At 40.8% G+C, this 19,400-nt stretch overlaps 1 protein-coding gene across 1 annotated transcript; it reads left to right on the top strand.

The window, feature by feature from the left end:
• Positions 1–5,195: 5,195 nt before the first annotated feature.
• On the top strand, positions 5,196–17,923 carry tbx5b (T-box transcription factor 5b). The gene is made up of 9 exons (XM_038704772.1): positions 5,196–5,606; positions 6,374–6,547; positions 6,915–7,009; positions 7,302–7,421; positions 9,132–9,279; positions 10,728–10,880; positions 12,767–12,858; positions 13,782–14,035; positions 15,663–17,923. The coding sequence occupies exons 2-9, from the start codon at positions 6,380–6,382 to the stop codon at positions 16,247–16,249; spliced, it is 1,617 nt and encodes a 538-aa protein (XP_038560700.1). The 5' UTR covers positions 5,196–5,606; positions 6,374–6,379; the 3' UTR covers positions 16,250–17,923.
• Positions 17,924–19,400: the final 1,477 nt, after the last annotated feature.

The following is a 19,400-nucleotide window of genomic DNA, read 5'->3' as shown; positions in this document are numbered from 1 at the left end:
GCACAAACATGATGTAAAGGTCACGTAGCACTTCAGTTTGACGCCTGTGAGTGACAGGCAGCTCTGAGGGCTGACAGACACACTGCTCCCTTAAATGTTAATGTTCCCACATGGATGACTGCTCTCTCTCTCTCTCTCTCTCTCTCTCTCTCTGCCTCTGTCTAATGCCATTACACTCACATGATTTTACATGTTGCTCCTAAATATAGTCATGTTCCTGGAGCACTGTAGTCAGATGGTTATGCTCTGTTGCTTGTTCAGTGGCATAAGCTGATGTGACGAAGACAACTACATGGTCAGTTTTGTTTGTTTCTGACTTTGTCACATTGGTGTCTTTGCTTTCCACTGTTTCCACTGCTATTTCCCTGTTTGCAGAAGAAAGCCACTAGAGGGAGCTGCAATACACCACACTTCACTCACCACACTGACCAGTGTGTGAAGGCAGTTTTTTGTGGGCTTGCACGCAGCTGAAGATCTCATAAAGCAGTCCTGTTGGCTTTGCCACTCACACTTTGAAATCCAATAAAACCATTTATAATGGCCATAATAATTTACTTAAATTCACAATGTCAAAGCATGACAAAAGTTATGAATGGGGGACATGCCGGGCCAGCTGCTGAACAGGGACAATAGTTTCCTGCGTTTGTGCTTGACACTTAATTGCGTCCACACCTCCTATTTGTATGTCCAGCCCACCTTCAAAATAAAAGCCCCATCAACGATAAAATTGAGGGCTCAAAACAGAACATGGCATCATGAGAAGTGTAGAATTAATAAATATTGATCAATATACATCAAAATAAAGACTGTTTATTTTATTAAACCAAACAATCACAGTCATTTGTACATTTTTGGGCTACAAACAAGAAGTTTAGTCAAACAAATGTTTCATGATTAATGAAATGATATCCATCTACATTATTTATTCAGTAATCTAGAAAATGTCAGTTGATCATGTGTAAAATCTTTACACATTTGTTGTAAAATAAACCAACACGTCTAATCCCAGCACAAGGAATGCATACTCCAGTTTGAAACTGTGGCTATTTGTGAAACATGAAGATTATGAGAGAGGGAAGTGAAGTTTGATATTCATCTCAAGTGCCCTTTTTTCCCTAACAGAAAAGGCACTGTGATTTGGAGCTATAATGATGATTGAGTTACTTCTTCAAGAGTTTTTCATGGTCTCTGGAGAGTTCACACACCCATGCCAATAATTTGATCAATGTCTTGAATAATTGGAAGAATATTAAAGGAATAGAGTTCATGATTTTCAGTTAAAACACTTTCTTCTCGTTCTTAGGTTTAAAACTACAGCTTTGTGATTTAACCTGACAGTGCTAATGACTTAAAATTAGGTTTTCTTTGTATGTTGAGTTATTAGAGTTCTCTCACCTTTGGGCAGTTGTGTGATGTGTAAACCTCTTCACTAAACCACTATAACTACTAATAATCTCATCTGAGGGCACATTTTAAAAGTCACATAACAAACACCGACTTTAAAGAAGAGTGTCACATTTAACTAAGCCTGTGCAGAAAGCAGCGTCGGGTTGAATATGAAGTCATATTAATGTGGAACAGGTTTTCCTTCATCTGACTTCGGAGGCCCCGTCTGGACTGCTGCCAAACCACCACCCTCCGCTGTTCCCACATCAGACCACCTTACAAACTGGATGCTGTGGGGAGGGGAGGGGAGGTTGGAATGTATTTTGCCCTGTGTGATGTGATTGTTTGCAGAGAAATGGGTTGACCTTGCCCTCTAATGCCACACACACACGCACACACACTCGCTCCGGCCGAGCTTGAGGTGTGTGAGACAGACCTGCTGAGTGCAGGAGGTCTGGGACCCCGTCACCACTTCCTCCAGACGGAGAACAGAGGATCCAGTCAGCTGAAGCCAGGATGGGACAATAATGAGCCGTCTGGCCACCACCACCAGCACCTCATTTCAGGTATTACTGAAACCTTTGCCTCTTACTTTTCTCCTGCATACACCAAGCAACTGAGGGATGAGACCATATGAATAGTTATAGTCCAAAAAGCAATACCCAGTTTGAAAATTGGATCAATTACACAATATTTCAATATTTAAAGGACAAAACATGTTGCCAAGTAAATGTACTCAGATTAACACTAACCTCAATGAAAAGTATATGTGGTGTAGCTTAATAGTGTTGGTGCTACTGTAAAAATGTGGAGTTAAACTGGAGTCAAATAGTAAATATTAAAATTTTGAAAGCCAACACCATGCAGACATCAGATGTAAAGGTAGTGAAATAATTTAGAGTAAGTTTCTGATACATAGGAAAATGATTTCCAGGTTTAATGGGAAATTATTTTTAACTTAGATTATTGTTTGTTAGATTTATCAAGAGTGAGTTAGTTATTTAATATATTCCAGGGGTTTAAGTCAGAAATGTAGCTAAAGTTGTGTTTTTATTTTTATTAATTAGGCTAGTTTTTTTAATCAGTGTATTTTGTTATTTTTAAGCATAAGATATTTGATAATTTGGAAAAATTATCAAAGAGGCAACAACCATGAAAACTTTCTAATTCCCAAAATGTATAAACAACGAAATAATAACTAAAGTTAACTGTGTGGCTTTAAATCAAGAGGTAATTAGATGGATTAAATGCATGCCGATTTTTTTCGATTGTGCAATTGGAACCTGCAACGGGGGAAGTTTTACCGAACTTGTATGAAAGTGCATATTTTTTCAGGAACACATAAAATAATTTTGATTTTCAAAATAAATAAACGGATTTCAGGGAAATATCACGCTCTGTTGTGCTCAGAGACTCAATAAACAGAAGAGTGAGTGTTGGTCACTTATTCTGAATGGAAGTTCTTGACTTATTTGTTCATAACATTTGAAGGAACAGCATGTTCACTTGTTCTCAATAATTGTTCTCAGTAATTTTTTTTTTCAAAGGAAATATTTAAAACTGTATATTTGACCCATTTCTGAAGAGTAGAAGGAGGGATGCAAATAAAACATTTTAGCCTTTTTTTGATGTAACTCCAAAACTTTTTAGCGGTGTATGATAATTAAGTCTGGAACTGTTTACTTTTCCGGGGCTTTTATTCTAGTTTCTTTTTCATGAAATTGTTTCAAGAATTTCATGAATGTGTTTTTTTTAGCCTAAACGTGTTTTTTTCATAGGCCTATAAAGAAAAACTTCCAAGTCTGCATTTTGATTTGCGACGTCTGTTTATTTCTGCTGGTTTGAAAGTTTTAAACCTGCGTGTAATGAAAGGGCTCCACCAAAACCTGTAAACAAATATTATGAACGTGATCAACATATTTCAAGGGAATCCTTGTAGACTTGCAGCAGCATGCTAATGTGTCCAATATAGTCTGATCGACATTAGTAAAATACTGCATGTTCTCTTAATTGCTTTTTAGGAACAAGATAGGCAATACTGTCTTATTTATGGGCTATACTTGATAGTGTAGCCTACTATGAAAAGTCGTTTCAGTTAGTCTAAGTTAAAATATGTTGCTTGTCGCTCAAATTCTTCTGTATAGGTGACTTTTTTATTACAAACTTAGAATAACAGTAAATTACCTATTTATTATCTATTATTATATCGTAGCCTTCTTTACGGTTTCACATGCAGTGTTGTGTGTGAGCTATTTGAAGACATCAGTCAGTGTCTGCACATCGATATGCTTATTGGTAACAGCAGATCGGAAACTTGGGTTTGCATTTATAAAGATACACACACACACACACACACACACACACACACACACACACACACACACACACACACACACACACACACACATAATGTCTCTCCCAGTGGCAGAGAGCTTTCACTGCAGCACCCGCTTGTCGCGCAGGAGAGGATGTGCAGTGAGCTGGAGGTCTAACACCGGGGAATAGAGATATTTTAAGACGGTAAGAGCTGCGGTTATTGATGCTTTTAAAAAAAAATAAAACATAAGCGCGTGTATATGCGAAAACCCCCCAAGAAATTCTAGACTATAGCCTAGTATTTAATTTTATTTTATACAGCAGGCCTATTTATTTTAATATTTTTATATGTAACTTCGGTTTATATATTCGAATTAAATATATCAATATGGGCTTCAGTATTTTCCACAGTGGGTTGGTTCAGACCATAGGCCTACCTGCTTTAGACACATGATGTTTATAAAGTCAACAGATCTCTCGTGCAAATTAGATAAAAATAAACCATAAAAGTGTTAATGATGCATAAATCTGACCACACCCTGGATAAGCAGACTTTGGTCAGGTTGGATTGGGTAGAGGGAAACAGAGGACGCAGCTGCAGAAATCGGTAGAAATGGGTTGCAGAGGGATCCGGCATGTTGACCTCCAGGTGACCCCTTCAACTTTCAACTCTGGATGCCTCCGGTAATCAGGATCTACAGTATTCTAGTCAAAGTGATGGTGCTGCTGCTACAGGCCTCCAGTGCCCGAATAATCTACTAGTGTGTCTCTCATGTGAGATTACTGTGATCTGTGATCATTTTAGGAAAGGCATGAACCAAATCCACATCTGTGTGTGTTGATGCCCAGTATGTTACATGTGGGTTTGTTTTTATAGCCTATAGGGCACCGAAGTGAATTAATAGCCTAGCTATTGAAATGTTAGTACCCTGAACCACCAGGTAAAATAAATCCTGTCATCTTCTTTTAGTGTGTGGGACTGGAAATTAAACAGCCTATCTCAAAATGTGGGTAAAATAACTGATTTTTCTCCTTTCTGTTTTATTCTAATGTGACCTAATATCTTCCTCTCACATCACTGTTCTTAACTAATGCTAACTAATACACTAATAAAGTGTAAAATATTCCCTCATTCTCTGACTTAATGATACATTTCTCTGATCAATCCAGACAGTCCGATGGATAATATTTTTTAATAATTTTTTCTTCAGTTCGTCATCTTTTTGGCGTGTGTGGTATAAAACCAAGTGAGGAGGCTCAAGTAAATCACATTCTCACAGTGACAAATACAGATTGTGAAAAATGCTTTTGAAAAATAAATCATCCACGACCGCGTGCGCGTGCGTCTAGGTCAATGTCTGTGTGTGCGTGTGTGTGTGCGATCGGCCAGTGTCACAGCCGTGAGTTGTGCTGCAGATGCCGATGCACCGTGCAGACCTATGGGAGCGCAGGGACGGTAAGGGGGAGGGCAGAGTGTCTGAGGCGGACTTGACTCCATTTGTAATGAAGGATCCGATGAGGGGGATCAGATCAGGGCTGCTGCTGAGTCCGCGAGGGCAACGAGGAGAGGAACGATATAAATGAGGAAGAAACTGCATTCGCTTTGAACGGATCTCAGCCTCCACTGCGGCCGGCGGTGACGGGAGGAGCGGACGAGCCGCTGTTTGCGCGCATGGAGACGGACACTGTAGCGAGAAGCAACCAGATGACATCTCAGAGCTGCACGGGGAACATGGTGGATTTTTGAGAGCATACAACAGCAACATTTGGACAGTTGGATTAACTAATTTATATATAATTGAGTGGAAATCAAAGCAAGCTACAAATATATGCGAGCAGAGAGAGAGCGTGCAGGAGCAGGATGAGCGTGTTTTCTGCATGGAGAGCAGAGCAGTGCGTTTGAGGTAAAGGCCCTCAGGGAGACCATCCAAAATATACACACGCACGCGCACACGTCAGGCACAGGCTGTGGTTAGATTATTTGATGTCAGTGATATGCACTTTAAGAGCTGCTTCCATTTTTAAACAGCATGTTGGCTGCAGCTGTTAACACATGGTGGAACAGCAAGATCAAATTACCTTCACGCATTAAGGTTGAGATATAAAATGTGAATATTAATACAGTTAATATTGCCACTGTAGGTATAATACATCCTGAATTCAGATTGTTAATGTCACACAAATATGCATGATCAATAGCAGGTAATTGACGTCTGTAAAAACAATGTCAAAGTTCAAGTCCATGCACATTGAATCTCCTTTTATGTGGAAGCCTGTAATTAGGTTACTGGATCAGTTATAGTGTAAGTCAGTGCAATGTAATGTAAGTCATTATCCTTGTTGTGGTTTTACAGTATTAAAGTGCGTTTAGGTACACTATACATTTCTCTTTGTGAATCCTTTGACAAAGACAGCTCCTCCCCGAATATCAACTGTCCAACCGTTTGAGTTTCTTATTAGCCTTCATAATTTTTAGTTAGGGCATTAGTGTTTTGTCCTAAAACATAATATCATAGATCTGAATTTAGTTGAGACTGACCTTAATTTGCCTAAACAGACATTATATTCATTATCGGCTTGTACCAAACAGCTCGCGGTCATGGAACTATTTCTGATCAAATGTTTTACACTGTGTGTGTGTGTGTGTTCTGTCTGCCTGTCTGTCTGTCAGTGGGACATGGCAAACGGAGGGGACCAGTTCGGCCTTGCAGAGCGTCCGGACTCGGACTGCATGGATTCCCCAAAAGAGAGCAAACAGGAAAATCCCAGCTACACCTTAAACTCACCAGCTTCACCGCAGACAGCCTCCAGCCAGCAGGCACCGGCCTGCACCGCGGAGCATAATGTAAATGCTAATTTTAATAATTCTTATTAATTATTGATTATGAGTGATTGGTTTGAACAAACTTCATCTGGTCTCTGCGGTTTTTGCTTCAGAAATTAAATTACAAAGAATGTATTGTAGTGTAGACAAAATATTCACCTCATTTAGGCTACCAATTGTTGTTAGTTTAATTCACCGTATATTAGTCCTATATCATTATTTCAAATATACAAAACATTATACAATTATGTGGCCTAGGCCTATATATGCTAAAAATCTAATTTCGAAAAATCTAATTGAACGTGGGTTTCATTTGGGGGCCTGTGTCCTGCTTTAATTTGACGTCCAGAAGATTGTTGTAGTGAGCACTGTTTATATTTTGCTGCAGGGGATGGAAGGAATCAAAGTTTTCCTTCATGACAGGGAACTTTGGACGAAATTTGATGAAGTGGGAACTGAAATGATCATCACCAAGGCTGGAAGGTAGGAGGGAAGGAGGAATGTAGAACTCACTATGGTTTGTGATAGATGTTATATTTGATTAATCATGTTTTCTTAGGCCATGTCTTTAATAAAACGCTGTAGAGGGGTTGAATGAAGGAGACTTTTTTTTTAATGTCTCAACAATACTTCGGGGACAAACTGTAGGCTACAATGTGCATGTCGCTAGTCCCCCAGGAGCTCTAAGGCTGGCTGTTTATTTATTTATTTTATTATATAACTGTAGGATATATCATTTAAATATTGATATTTTCCCTAAATGTGTTCTCTGTAGGAGGATGTTCCCCAGCTACAAAGTGAAGGTCACAGGACTCAACCCAAAAACCAAGTACATACTCCTGATGGACATAGTGCCCAGGGATGACCATCGCTACAAATTCGCGGACAATAAATGGTTGGTACATCGCATCATAGGTAGGCCTATTACCCCCCTCCACAAACGGTCAGGGTAAGGGCTCGGGGCGCTAGTGCACAGTTCAGCTTTGTCATCACAGACCATATTGTTTATTTATGATATGTAATCTTTTGAACATAATGTGCAGTAAATGGTGTAGGCTATAAAACGATAACTGAACTACCACTGGATAGCCTTTATTCAAAAAATTACTACAATAATGCAGAAGCTTAGGCTATAGGCTACTTCTGGACTAAAAAAAAATTTATTCATCTCATTTTATTACGTGGGCCACCACAGATTTTACATGCGACATGTAAAAGAACCTCTAAATAGACATAGACAAACCGCGTTGTTCTGGATTTATGGTGTATCCCCGCCTCTGCGTCGTGTAAAGGTCGGGTCCTCCTTACAGACTGGGATGGCCTAGTTCCCCGTGTTTCCCCCCGTGCCTGCCCGCCGGATAAATCAGAGTAAGGAGGGTTCACCGGGCGGACAGACGGCACAGACCCGGATTAAAGTCTCCCATTCAACTAGGCCTATGTGTTATGCTAAAATCCCAACAGACCACGGACTCCACAGTGAGATCCATCAATGCTCTGCCTCTTCAGACCATCAGACACTCGGTTATGACAATGTAACAGGCCTGAAACAGGGGTCAGTAGATAAACGCACTGTGACGCGAAGTCCCAGCTCAGAGCGCTCGGTGTAAATAGAGAAAAGTCGATGCTAGCCTGTTGGCTTTTAAAAAAGATAAAGTTGGATGAGGGTGATTGAGCCCTTCAGCTATAAGAGACGGTGTGTTTGTTAAAAATATCACACGTCATTTCATTTTATTTTTCTTTTGTTTCCTTTTAAAATGTTTTTTCCCACTTGCAGGCCACGTCATTTGACCTTCACGCATTGCAGACTAAAAACACAGACCAGACGCAGATACACAACACTTTTTAAACACAATAACACACCTGATCAATATTTAACAAAGGCCTTTATCTTCTCTCAGAGCTGGACCAGTCTTTGGTTATATTGATTAGGATATTAAGATTAGGCTAAGTCCCCACTAGGTAGGCCTATTTAGGCTAATTAACCTAGTTGTGTTTGTTCCACGTAAAATGTCAGATTTAAAACAAAGAGAAACTCACCTGTAACCGCTTAACAAGTCTATTAAAAATGAATGTGCTGAACGAAAACCACAATTGTGCCCTATCTTTTTTGTCTGCCCCTCTTACTGTTCCTAGAAAGGCAAGATGGTCCACTGGTTCACAAATTCAATTCTTAAAATTCCATCTTTGTTGGGCATTTGTGGTCCTTGCTGTTTTAGTTTCGTGGTGATTTGAGGTGTTTTTAGCAGGTTAGCGGTTCAGGCTTCTCACTCGGTGTCTCACAACAACATCTCTCTAGCAGTAAACAACAAAGAGTGACAAAGTAGGCTACAGTCATTTTGGAGGAGACCGAGTATTTGGGTCGGCTAAGCTAAGGTCCAGATGTGGCTATTAGTGTAAACTTCAGTAACAAAAAAAACAAGGTGCATTTCGTGTCTGTCTAATTAAAGCACCAGAGAGGCCTTCTGCAGCCGGCGGCAGCGCAGGCCTCCTGCGCCACGGGGCACCAGTCAGAGCTGCACTGCCGGTCAGACAAACCACTGTGACCTACTCAGTGTCAAAGTCTGACCGTTCTGAGGTCTGCTGCATGTTCTTCTCTGCGGTTTAGGTCTGTAACGGGAAAGGCAGAGCCCGCGATGCCCGGGAGGCTCTACGTTCATCCAGACTCTCCCGCCACCGGGGCGCACTGGAGCCGCCAGCTCGTCTCTTTTCAGAAGCTCAAACTCACCAACAACCACCTGGACCCCTTTGGACATGTGAGCCTGTCTTCTTAATAGTATTTTGTTAATGTGGTGTATTTCTGTTTCATAGACAGAACAAGACAAAATGTTCTTGGTCTTTGTTTGCTTGAATTTATAAATAGACATAAATATTTGCTCTTTGAATGTAGGCCTAGTTGTGGGCCTGTAATTTTTAGGCTATAATAAAAACGTTAATTTAATTAAAAGAGAAGGACGCAAATCCTTTTCCCAATACATTTCCCAATCATAAAAACATAACATGCATTTTACATAATTAACCCTGAGCTTTAATTTAAGAATAATGATTGCACAAACTACAGTCACAGGTCCAGTTAGGCATGGCAAGGACAACCGAGGACTCACTCTCCTGAGTATAACTCAACAGACATCACAACACAGCACAAATCAGCACGAGGGCACAGCAGCCACACATGCTCAGCAGAGCATAGACTCAATCCCGCCATGTCCAGCATTCATTGTTACTCCACAGTAGCCAAACAGTCTACACACACAGGGCGCACGGAGCAGGTGAGCATGTATTGTTTTGCTCGCACGTCTTTGTGCCCGTGCGCGCGCGCACGCAGAAACAAACCGAAACATAATCTTCTGGGGCGTGTTAAATTAGAGGTAATGATTTCAATGACTCAAAAGTCCATTAGCTAATGCATGTCACCGATAGACACGCCACTGTGATTAAACTGAGCCCCCCCCCCTCCCAGGATAAACAAACGAGCTCACGCCCGTGCGCGCGCTTACACAGAGGGCCATGATCCAATTAAAAAACACTTGTGGAGTTGCCAGTGTCATGGGAAATAGTTGAATGCACAGAGTTGTTATAGTTTTACATTAGGCTGTTAACCCCAAGCCACATTTAGCAGTACCCTATGCCTGCTGAATATATAAAAAATTCTAGTAGGCTAAGTCTAGTCAATTTATTTGACCAATACAGCTCCTGTGTAGCCTATGGTCTTATATCACCATCTATTAAAGTTGTTAAGCTGAAAGAAAACTGGCAACAGGTGCTATATTGGAAATTAATAAGGAAATATTCACTAATCACCTTGTTTTAATATGGCAGCTGTCTTTGGTTCTATGCCATTGACACAAAAATAAGAAAACATCAAATAGCATAAACATAAGTTATTTATCTGTATGCTACTGATTCTAAACTTATATTCATACAGAACATATGGCATCAGTATTTCTAAAATATGGCCTTTTAACAAAATATTGATTTGTTTTTCCTCTTGGCTCACATCAGTCTGATCCTATACCAATATTTAAACCAGGACTAGCTGTCTTAAAGATTCATGTCATCCAAGACATCTGGGCACCTTGACATATACGTTGGGTCTACCCTCCACTTGGCCTCCAGTCTAGTCCAGGTCCCAGCATCTGCTGGTGGGTTTGTGGAAACATGACAGGTCTGTCAATCTCACCTACTCAATCTCTTCCCCGTGCAGATAATACTCAACTCCATGCACAAATACCAGCCTCGTCTTCACATTGTCAAAGCGGATGAGAACAACGGCTTCGGCTCCAAAAACACGGCCTTCTGCACCCACGTCTTCTCAGAGACTGCCTTTATCGCTGTGACGTCCTACCAGAACCACAAGGTATGCTTTGCACCAAAACCCTGTAAAATTCTATTGTTTCATGTGTTCCATGTGTTTTAGAAAGGCGCCGCCTAAATGTCTTTCAGGATGAAACTAATACAGTAATTGAAGGGTTGACAAAATGGAATAAAATACAAAATATATTAAGTAAGCTCACTGTGAGCTTTAAGAAGTACAGGCACACTGCAACTCCTGCTATAAGAATATTGTAGTGATGTTTAGACATTAGTTTGAAGTGCAAGTTGAATATGAAGTGTACTGTTTGTTTACAAGCTGAAGCAATAGACTGTCTCACAATTATTCTAACAATTACGGAAACTGATCTCAAAGTTTTCTATGTGCAAATCAGACCTGGTACTATCAAAATTGTGTATAAAGACTTGCCTTTGGTCACTAGCACAATCAAACATCTCAATGTTTCTCTCTACTTCTCTCTCTCTCACACACACACACACACACACACACACACACACAGTCACACTTTTTCTTTGTTTGTATTACTGTTATATTTTGTATCCAGAAAGTCAATTTGCAATCTCTTTGTTTATGTGTCCTTGCTCAGTATTTGTAAATATGTCCAAAAATAAATTATCCCTGTGTTTGTATGTGTGTGTGTGTGTGTGTGCATGTGTGTGTGCGTGTGTGTGAGCACATGTGAGAGACAGTGTGTGAGGGTTGGCCTGTAATGACCTGTTTCTATCCCTTGATCTTGGCTGATCCAGTTTCCTCGGCATCTACTAGATAGACAGACTGCTGAAGCTTTGCGCTTTTCACAAGATAGCTTCAGTTTAATCACATTTCATAACAAAACATAAATACCATAAATTAAATAAATAAATCTAAGCTATAATATTTTTAATAAGTGTTGCAATTGTTTTTCTTAATTTTATAGATAACATACATATAGACAACATATCTTGTTAGCAAAATTGCTCACTTGACAAAATAGAAGCCTAAATTCTACAGCTTCAGTACAGTTTTTTTTTAAAAGTAGATATACAACATGCATTTAATCCCTCAAGCTGCAAATAATTTATTTACAATAATAATTATTGTTAATAGTAGTTAAATGTAATTATTGTAATTTATCAGAATGCCACTGTGTATATAAATACATGTGTAATGTAATATTTTGAATTTTAAACTTTATGGCTAATTTATAATATTATTATCAGTGGTAGTAGTAGAAGTAGTAGTTGTATTAGTGAGACAAAGTAATCATTGAATTAGTTTTGAGTATTACGAATAGTTTTTAATTTTATGAATACATTTGTGTAATAAAATGTGTCTATTTGTGTAAAAAAAAATTATATTTCCATCATACATGCAATGACAAATATGCTGGTATCACACTTTTGTGTTAATGTCAACATTTGTGTATAAAAAATTAGGTAGTTTGGCAGAGGCTATCAGTATTATCACCACTTTAAAGTTTGCTTGGACCTGTGCTCCAGTCCACTTGCCTGCTGGGTGATGGACATGCAGCATGGAGGTTTCCCTCCATGACATCACTGAGAAAAGTTTGAAGACTTAACATCAAAGCTCCCCGCTTTGGACCTCTAAAAGCTTTGGCCTGAAATCCTTAAACCTGTCGACTGTTTGGGTAAACAGTTTATTCTGTGTCAGCTGGCGAGGACACTGTCCACTCCGTTAGAAATGTCAGAGGCTGAGGAATGTTGGCCGTGCATAGCTTCAGCTTCTGCTTTTAACATCTGCAGGGCCTCGGACTAATAGTAAACTATTGACTTTCAGTCAATGAAAAGAACGGTTAAAAAACAAATCTGCCTGTGTGTGTCTGTACCCACACGAAACTGTGTGTGTCATCGGCCCGTGCATTTACTGTGGTGTGATGCTTGAGTTAAAGAGTTTCTATGTTTTGTGCTCAGATTACACAGTTGAAGATAGAGAATAATCCTTTTGCCAAGGGCTTCCGAGGCAGCGACGACAATGAGCTGCACCGCATGGCCAAGCTACAAGGGTGAGTACATCTGCGTGCTTGTGAGCATTCATGGGATACAAAATCTATTCTTCTCTCTGGGGGTTGTTATGATGGGATACATATGGTATTAGACATGAGTGTGTGTGTGTGTGTGTGTGTGTGTAAGAGAGAGAGAGTGGGGGCAAGTGCTATAAAGAGATGTGAGCCACTGTCACCTGAAGGTTGATCTTAGCCCGAAACCTCGTCCAGAACGTGCAGAATGAACACGACACACCAAACGTCAATAGATAGATGATATCACATTGCTGCTGGTCCATTAGACTGTCGCTGCTGATCAGCTGATGGCCCTACATGGTGTCTGTTTGCGTGCTGAACTAATCTCAATTCAAGCGCTGTTGTGGCAGGCATTTTAGAGATTTTAATAAGCCAACGGGAGAGGCTGTTACTGAGGGGAGGGAGAGGAAAGAGACAGGGGGAGGACGAGGAGGAGGGAGAGAGGGCTGTATTAAATGCAGCACCCCTGTGTTATTGTGCTACTGTGGTTGGAGGAGAGGAGAGGAGAGTCAATCTGAAGTGACACACGCATGGATGTTTATTTTTAGAGCGCCGAATTATCTCACAACAGCACCCACAGAGTGTGTGCGTGCACGAGTGTGTCACTATCTCAGCGAGAGTCATGAGATGTGGCCCGCTGTCCCCTACATACCACAGAGTTCACCAAGAGGGCAGTGTGTACAAAGACGGATCAGAGCTGAAAGGATTGAGAACAGCTAAGTAGACTTGAAAGAAAAAGGAAAAGACAGAAGAAATACAAGAACACAAACAACACAACCAGGCAGAATGAAGAGAAATACCTGTACAGAGTCAGGGAAGGCAGTTTGTGCAGTTTATTTCAGGCTATAATAACATCAGATGGAAATTGTTGTCGTAATTCTCTACCCACCTTACTCTTTCTGTATCAGTAAGGACTACCCTGTGGTCCCTCGTAGTACTGTCCGTCAGAGAGCCTGCTCCACCGGGAGTCCATTCAGTGGGGAGGGTCAGGGTCTGCAAAGTTCCCCCGAAGTCGCCGGGTCCCCCTATAGCTGCGAGAACGGCTTGAGTGGCAGCAGTCCCCAGGAGCTGCTGAGCTCTCCCCCTGCACACTACATACTGCCTCACCCTCATCTGCAGCACGGCCAACAGCCGCAGGTCTACCACTGCACCAAGAGGAAAGGTAGGAGGAAGCTGTGTGTCTCAGTGGAAAAGAAAATGACTGCCTAAGTCTCAAGCAGATATCACCTATTTATTTTAGTACTCATTGAGTTATCGTAATACTTTTCTAATAGTGGAAATATTTTTTTTCCACTTTAAAAAATATTATTACACCCCCTAATGTTTCCTTTTTCTGACTAAGAAAATATCTCTTGCGCAGCCCTAAAATTGGTCATTTCTGACTCCTGCAAAATATTTAGTATTTTGCAAATGTTGTGGTATTTAACACATCTTATGTTAAGGGTACTTAAGGTAAGGTTATGCTTGGTTGCAAAATGTAAAGGCTAAATGACAATTCCAGTGGTTTTAACTGCTAACTGTAATCTAAATGTCACACAAGCCTGGTTTTTCCATCACTGTGAACAATTCATTATCTTTATTTTTGTCAGTTAAATCACAGCATCTATTTAATAATGCAGTTGCTTCAGAGACAATTTTAACAACTTTTTTCCCCCTGTAAAGGACCTCAAATTTAAAGTCTTTTCAGGTTGCTTTTTGTAGCTTGCTGTCAGGGACGTAGGAAATCTACACAAAAAACAGATTTACATTCATTTGTGCTGTGACTGGCATTCAGTTTGTGTTCAGTTTCAGCATCAGATTTACCAAGGCAGCAGCTGAATAAATGAGTAAATTATTTGCTTTCATGTCTGGTCATTTACACACGCTTGCATGGTTTTAATCAAGAATATTAATCAACAACTAAAAGAAAATCAGTAGCAATGACTGTGCAACTACTTCTGTACTTTGCTAGAGAAGGAAAGACGTAACAGTGTTGATACTTATTTTAGATCATAGAATAGAAATTAAAATGTAATGAGGTTGAAAATACTTAATATTTAGATTCCAAAACATTTTCTAAGGCTAAGACTTCACTGATACCTCAACTAATCATGGGCAAAACTCTGCAGGTGACAAGTAATCTGTGCTTTCAGACTGGTGCAGCCCTTTGATTAAAAAAAATAAGCATGTCTCTACATGCAGAATTAGCCTGAAGGGAGGCACAAAGGGCTTTTTAAATCTGGACTCTGCTACTGAAATGTATTTCTGCAATACTAATACTATTGCAAAATACCCATGTTTTGGTGTCAAGACCAAAATAATATATTTTTAATACCTTGCTTTGAGGAGTTAATTTTTCCCCCAACACAACCCATTTTTCATTTAACAAAATAAGCCAAACTTCTTAAATACAAATATAAATATATTATAATATATTAAAAACACAAGGAGCCATACAAGCAGTCTGTCCAAATAAAATACAATCTATAGTGAGTAAAATTACGATTTAAATCTGATGAATCTGAAAGAATAAGTAAACTTGAAGGTTTTTGCTACACTGTGATTTGGACACATTTCCCTTTGCCTGTCTTAAACATTACAGATAAAATGCACTAGCATCATGTTTGTACTTAAGTTAATGGGTTACGTACTGTAAAAGCAAAGAAAGCAAATTCAGCTTTTCTTGTGTTTACATTTTGTTTCCTGTCTCAGCTTCTTGAAGTTAGAAATCCTGGGCTGGAACTTTCCCTTTTGTCATTAATACTGGATGGAAAATCAACACGATGTTTTCTGTCTGTGTTTCTCTGTAGTGGTGGAGAACTGCTCTCCAGGAAACCGCCAGCACCCGTACAAGAAACCCTTCACTGGTAGCTCACCAAGTGAGGGCGAGTCTTACTATCACCCCTCCTCCTACCCTCCTCCTCCACCCGGTCTATCCAACAACCCTGCCCTGGGTCTCACTGACTCCCCCTACAGCTCAGACATGGGACAGCGTCAGGCATGCATGTTTGCCGGCTCAGAGCCCAGACTGGATGAACTCAACTGTACATCCTGGTCATACACATGCCCACTCCCATCTGCCATGACCCCCATGGAGTCCTACCCACCTTATACCCCTCATCCTCCCTACAGCTCCAGCCCTCAGGGCTCTCGACTCAGCGCTATAGCCCACCAGAGCTCTCCGCCGCTGGGAGAACAGATCGCCCACGACCCCTACCAGAGCCAGAGCTCTGGACCTCCATCTCAGAGCTCCCAAAATGTTCACAGCAGGCAGCTCAGCCCTCCTCTTAGAGAGTACCCTCGCTACACGCCCAACCTGTCTCCTCCTCTCTACCACACACTAGAGACTCACACACACATCAGGTGTGGAGTCCCAGAATGGAGTGCAGCCTCCTAACTGAACCAGGATAAACCAGAAAGACTGATTAGTGGACAGAGATTCCTCTTCTCAAATTCAGTGACCCCTCTATCTGCTCTTCTGAAAGATGCTGCACCGTATACGGACTAAATGTGATATTACCTTTGTAAAATAATTGTGAAAAGTGTGATTTTGTGCTGTATGAAAAAGTGTCATCTTTTATCTTCTGTAATGTTTCTCCCTCGTGCTGGATGGAGCAGTGGATTGTTAAAAACTAGACATGGACATGCATGACGCTTCAGACGTTTAAAAAGAAAAGAGTCTGAGTAGCACAATCAACGTTGTACTTTGTCGTCTTTCCATAACTCAAAGACTGGTGTCATCCAAACATTTGCACTGTGAGCCCTGTTAAGGCCAGACCGTAAACAGCACTAGGCTGCTTCCCTCTCAATGGCTCCCACTCTCTACATTGTGAAGGATGTACATTGTGACCCACTGTCAGACAGGCAGTAACATTTTCTGACCAAAATAATCTCAGCTCTCACAGCAGAGCCTGAGGGAGACATTTTTTATCTTTAGTGGAGCAAAGCAACGCTCCACGCTCAGTCTCAGTAAAGGAGAAAAGGCTTGTGTTGTCTGTGTGTGCGTGATTGTCTGTAAAGCCTATGTCAGCTCAGCTCAAGGATGCTATGAGTTAATTTCCAATGAGACAGGCAGTAGTAGCCGCAGGCGCTGCACCATAGAGATAAACAGTTTGTTTAGACCACGCTACAGGCTGCAGGACCTGTAAACGCTGTTTCTACTGCATTCTGGGTAAATGCACAATTCAGCGTCATGCAGCTGTCACTGCTGTCCTCTTAGTCAACCCCAGGTGACCAATCGGCATTCTCTGTTTACAGAGAGCCAGCCAATGAGCACACGTCTTTCTTTTATCCCCAGCTGACCAGTTAGAGCTGGAGTGCAGCATGCTTTATGTTGGCCCATTTTTGTTTGTTTCTGAATTATTCATGAGTCCAGTGTTGATCGTTGACATGAGACGATTGCTCAGCAAACTCAAAGAAACACAGTGCTGTAAATGTGATAATATTGACGCTCCAACTCGTTTTAATATTCTTTTCAGTCTCTTTCTTTTGAATTTAAATGCTCCCTGTCATGTTCACACAACATTTCTCCATTAATTTATTTGACTGGATTGGGTTAAATACATTTCTCTGCAGATTTGGGTACCATTACTTTACTCCTTCTAGCTAATTGAACAGAAACGTTTGTAGTGGCCACTGTGCAAAATGCACACAAGCTGAGATTTTGATCATGAAGCAGTTTTTATATTTCTGCCCGGGTGTTTTACATGCAGTATAATGTGAGAAGGTGCTCTAACATTACAAACCATCAGTATGCAGAGAGCAGATCCTCATCGTTCTTTAATATGTATTTGGTGTATGTGTGTGAGAGAGTATGTGTGTGTGTGCGAGTTACAGTGAGATTTTTTATAGCCTTGTTCCTGCTAATAGTATTTATTACTCTAGATTTGTAAAGATTAGTTTGTTGTTAACTTGTGAAACAAGGCAGTATTGTTAAGAGATATTTGCTTCTCATTGAAGGTTTGTTTCTGGTTTCACCCTCCATCTACAAGTGGTGATAAATAGTTGTGATAAGCAAACACAATGTTCTGTTCTATGGAAATAAAGACAGATTTATATACAGAAATTGAATAAATTTTAGAGATTTTTTTCGTAAGTCAAGTGGTTGTAGCGTTCTTCTTTGTGATTAGACAACAAACACAGCAGAGACAAACCATTAACATTCCCAGTGGGTTATTTAAAGTGCGTTCAGCACCTCAGGAGTGGAAACTCTTTTAAGTGCAGTGCAGTTTATCAGTTTCAATGTATCAATATGAAGGACCTGATTACAAGAGTACCCTGCACCTTTTCACAAATTTATGTTTCAGAAGTGTCCAACAAGATCATTCAACACTGTAATTCTTTAAAGTTTAACAGTGTGCTGTCTTATCAAGCAGAAAGGAACCCCAGTGTCTCTAACTCTTCCACTCAGCAACGAACCCCCACAGAGTGGTGTGGGTGCTGGGGTGCTGTGCATACCTTGTCTGCCTCCTCTTATCTCTGACAGGTTGTTTGGCATCTCCAGTCTCCACCAGCTGGACCCCCTCACTGACAACCAGCTGCACAGAGAGAGGTGGGGTCTGCCGGAATGCAGGACAAAGAAAGGTGGGGGTGTGTTGGTAGTCCCCCGCTTTCTCTCCAAACCAGCATTTGCTCTCCTTCCTCTCTCCTGACATGTTTCTGTGTCTCTCACAGCAAAGCTAACCTATTACACCTTACACCTGCTCTGAGTTTACAACAACAAGAACAAATGAGAAAAGAGATTTATTTAGAAAGGTTGTTAAATCATTAAACTTCTAGCCCAATGTATTTACATTTAATTGCATAGTTATATGTCAGTTGTCAGACCTCCCTCTCTCTCTTTCTTTTTCTCTTTCTTCCTTTCTCTCTCTTTCATACACCATAAGGTCAGAGGTTAAGCAGGCAGCTCTTCAGAGGGTCTGTTCCTCCTTAACCCTTCGTCTCCAGACAAACCCAGGCCGGGATGAGGAGGAGGCGAGATGAAGGGGGAGAAAGAGTGAGGTCCCATGCAGGGGCCTCCAAGTCTGAAGATGGATTGCATCACTTCATGCATGCATGTACAGTAACAGAGTTCTGTGGTGACCTCTGTATGGCTGGAAGTTAGCTGGGAAAATAAGGCTTTGGGTAAAGTAATATTAAACACAGAGAGTGTGTGTTTGTGTGTGTGTAAAGGACCTTAATCCCTCTGTGGAGGACTTTCTCAGGCACACTGGTCGGACAGTAGATTGATGAACCTTTGTGATCAAAGAGCCTAAGTGGTGCTTATCATTATCCCCCAGACGCCCCCCCAACACAGGCACACACACACACACACACACACACACACTAGTAACCCCTCCACCTGCCCTCTACATATTCTCCTTTTCTCGTCCTTCTCCACTGTTTCAAACAGACACACAGCACAGACCACTACATACACACGCATCTTTTCTTGTTGTGTGCACAGGCAACACACCACGTTAAAACAAAAAAAAAAGACTGACATTTTTAAATGTCACTCATTTGGCCCGCAGACTAAAGATTTTGTACAGCGACTAAACTGGGAGGCT

This window comes from Micropterus salmoides, unplaced genomic scaffold, assembly GCF_014851395.1.
Source record: "Micropterus salmoides isolate LMB-PRFRI ecotype aquatic unplaced genomic scaffold, ASM1485139v1 Ms_hic_scaffold_7, whole genome shotgun sequence".
In the NCBI taxonomy this organism is placed as follows: domain Eukaryota; kingdom Metazoa; phylum Chordata; class Actinopteri; order Centrarchiformes; family Centrarchidae; genus Micropterus; species Micropterus salmoides.
The sequence above is the reverse complement of the archived record's forward strand: the minus strand, read 5'-3'. Positions and strand labels throughout refer to the sequence as shown.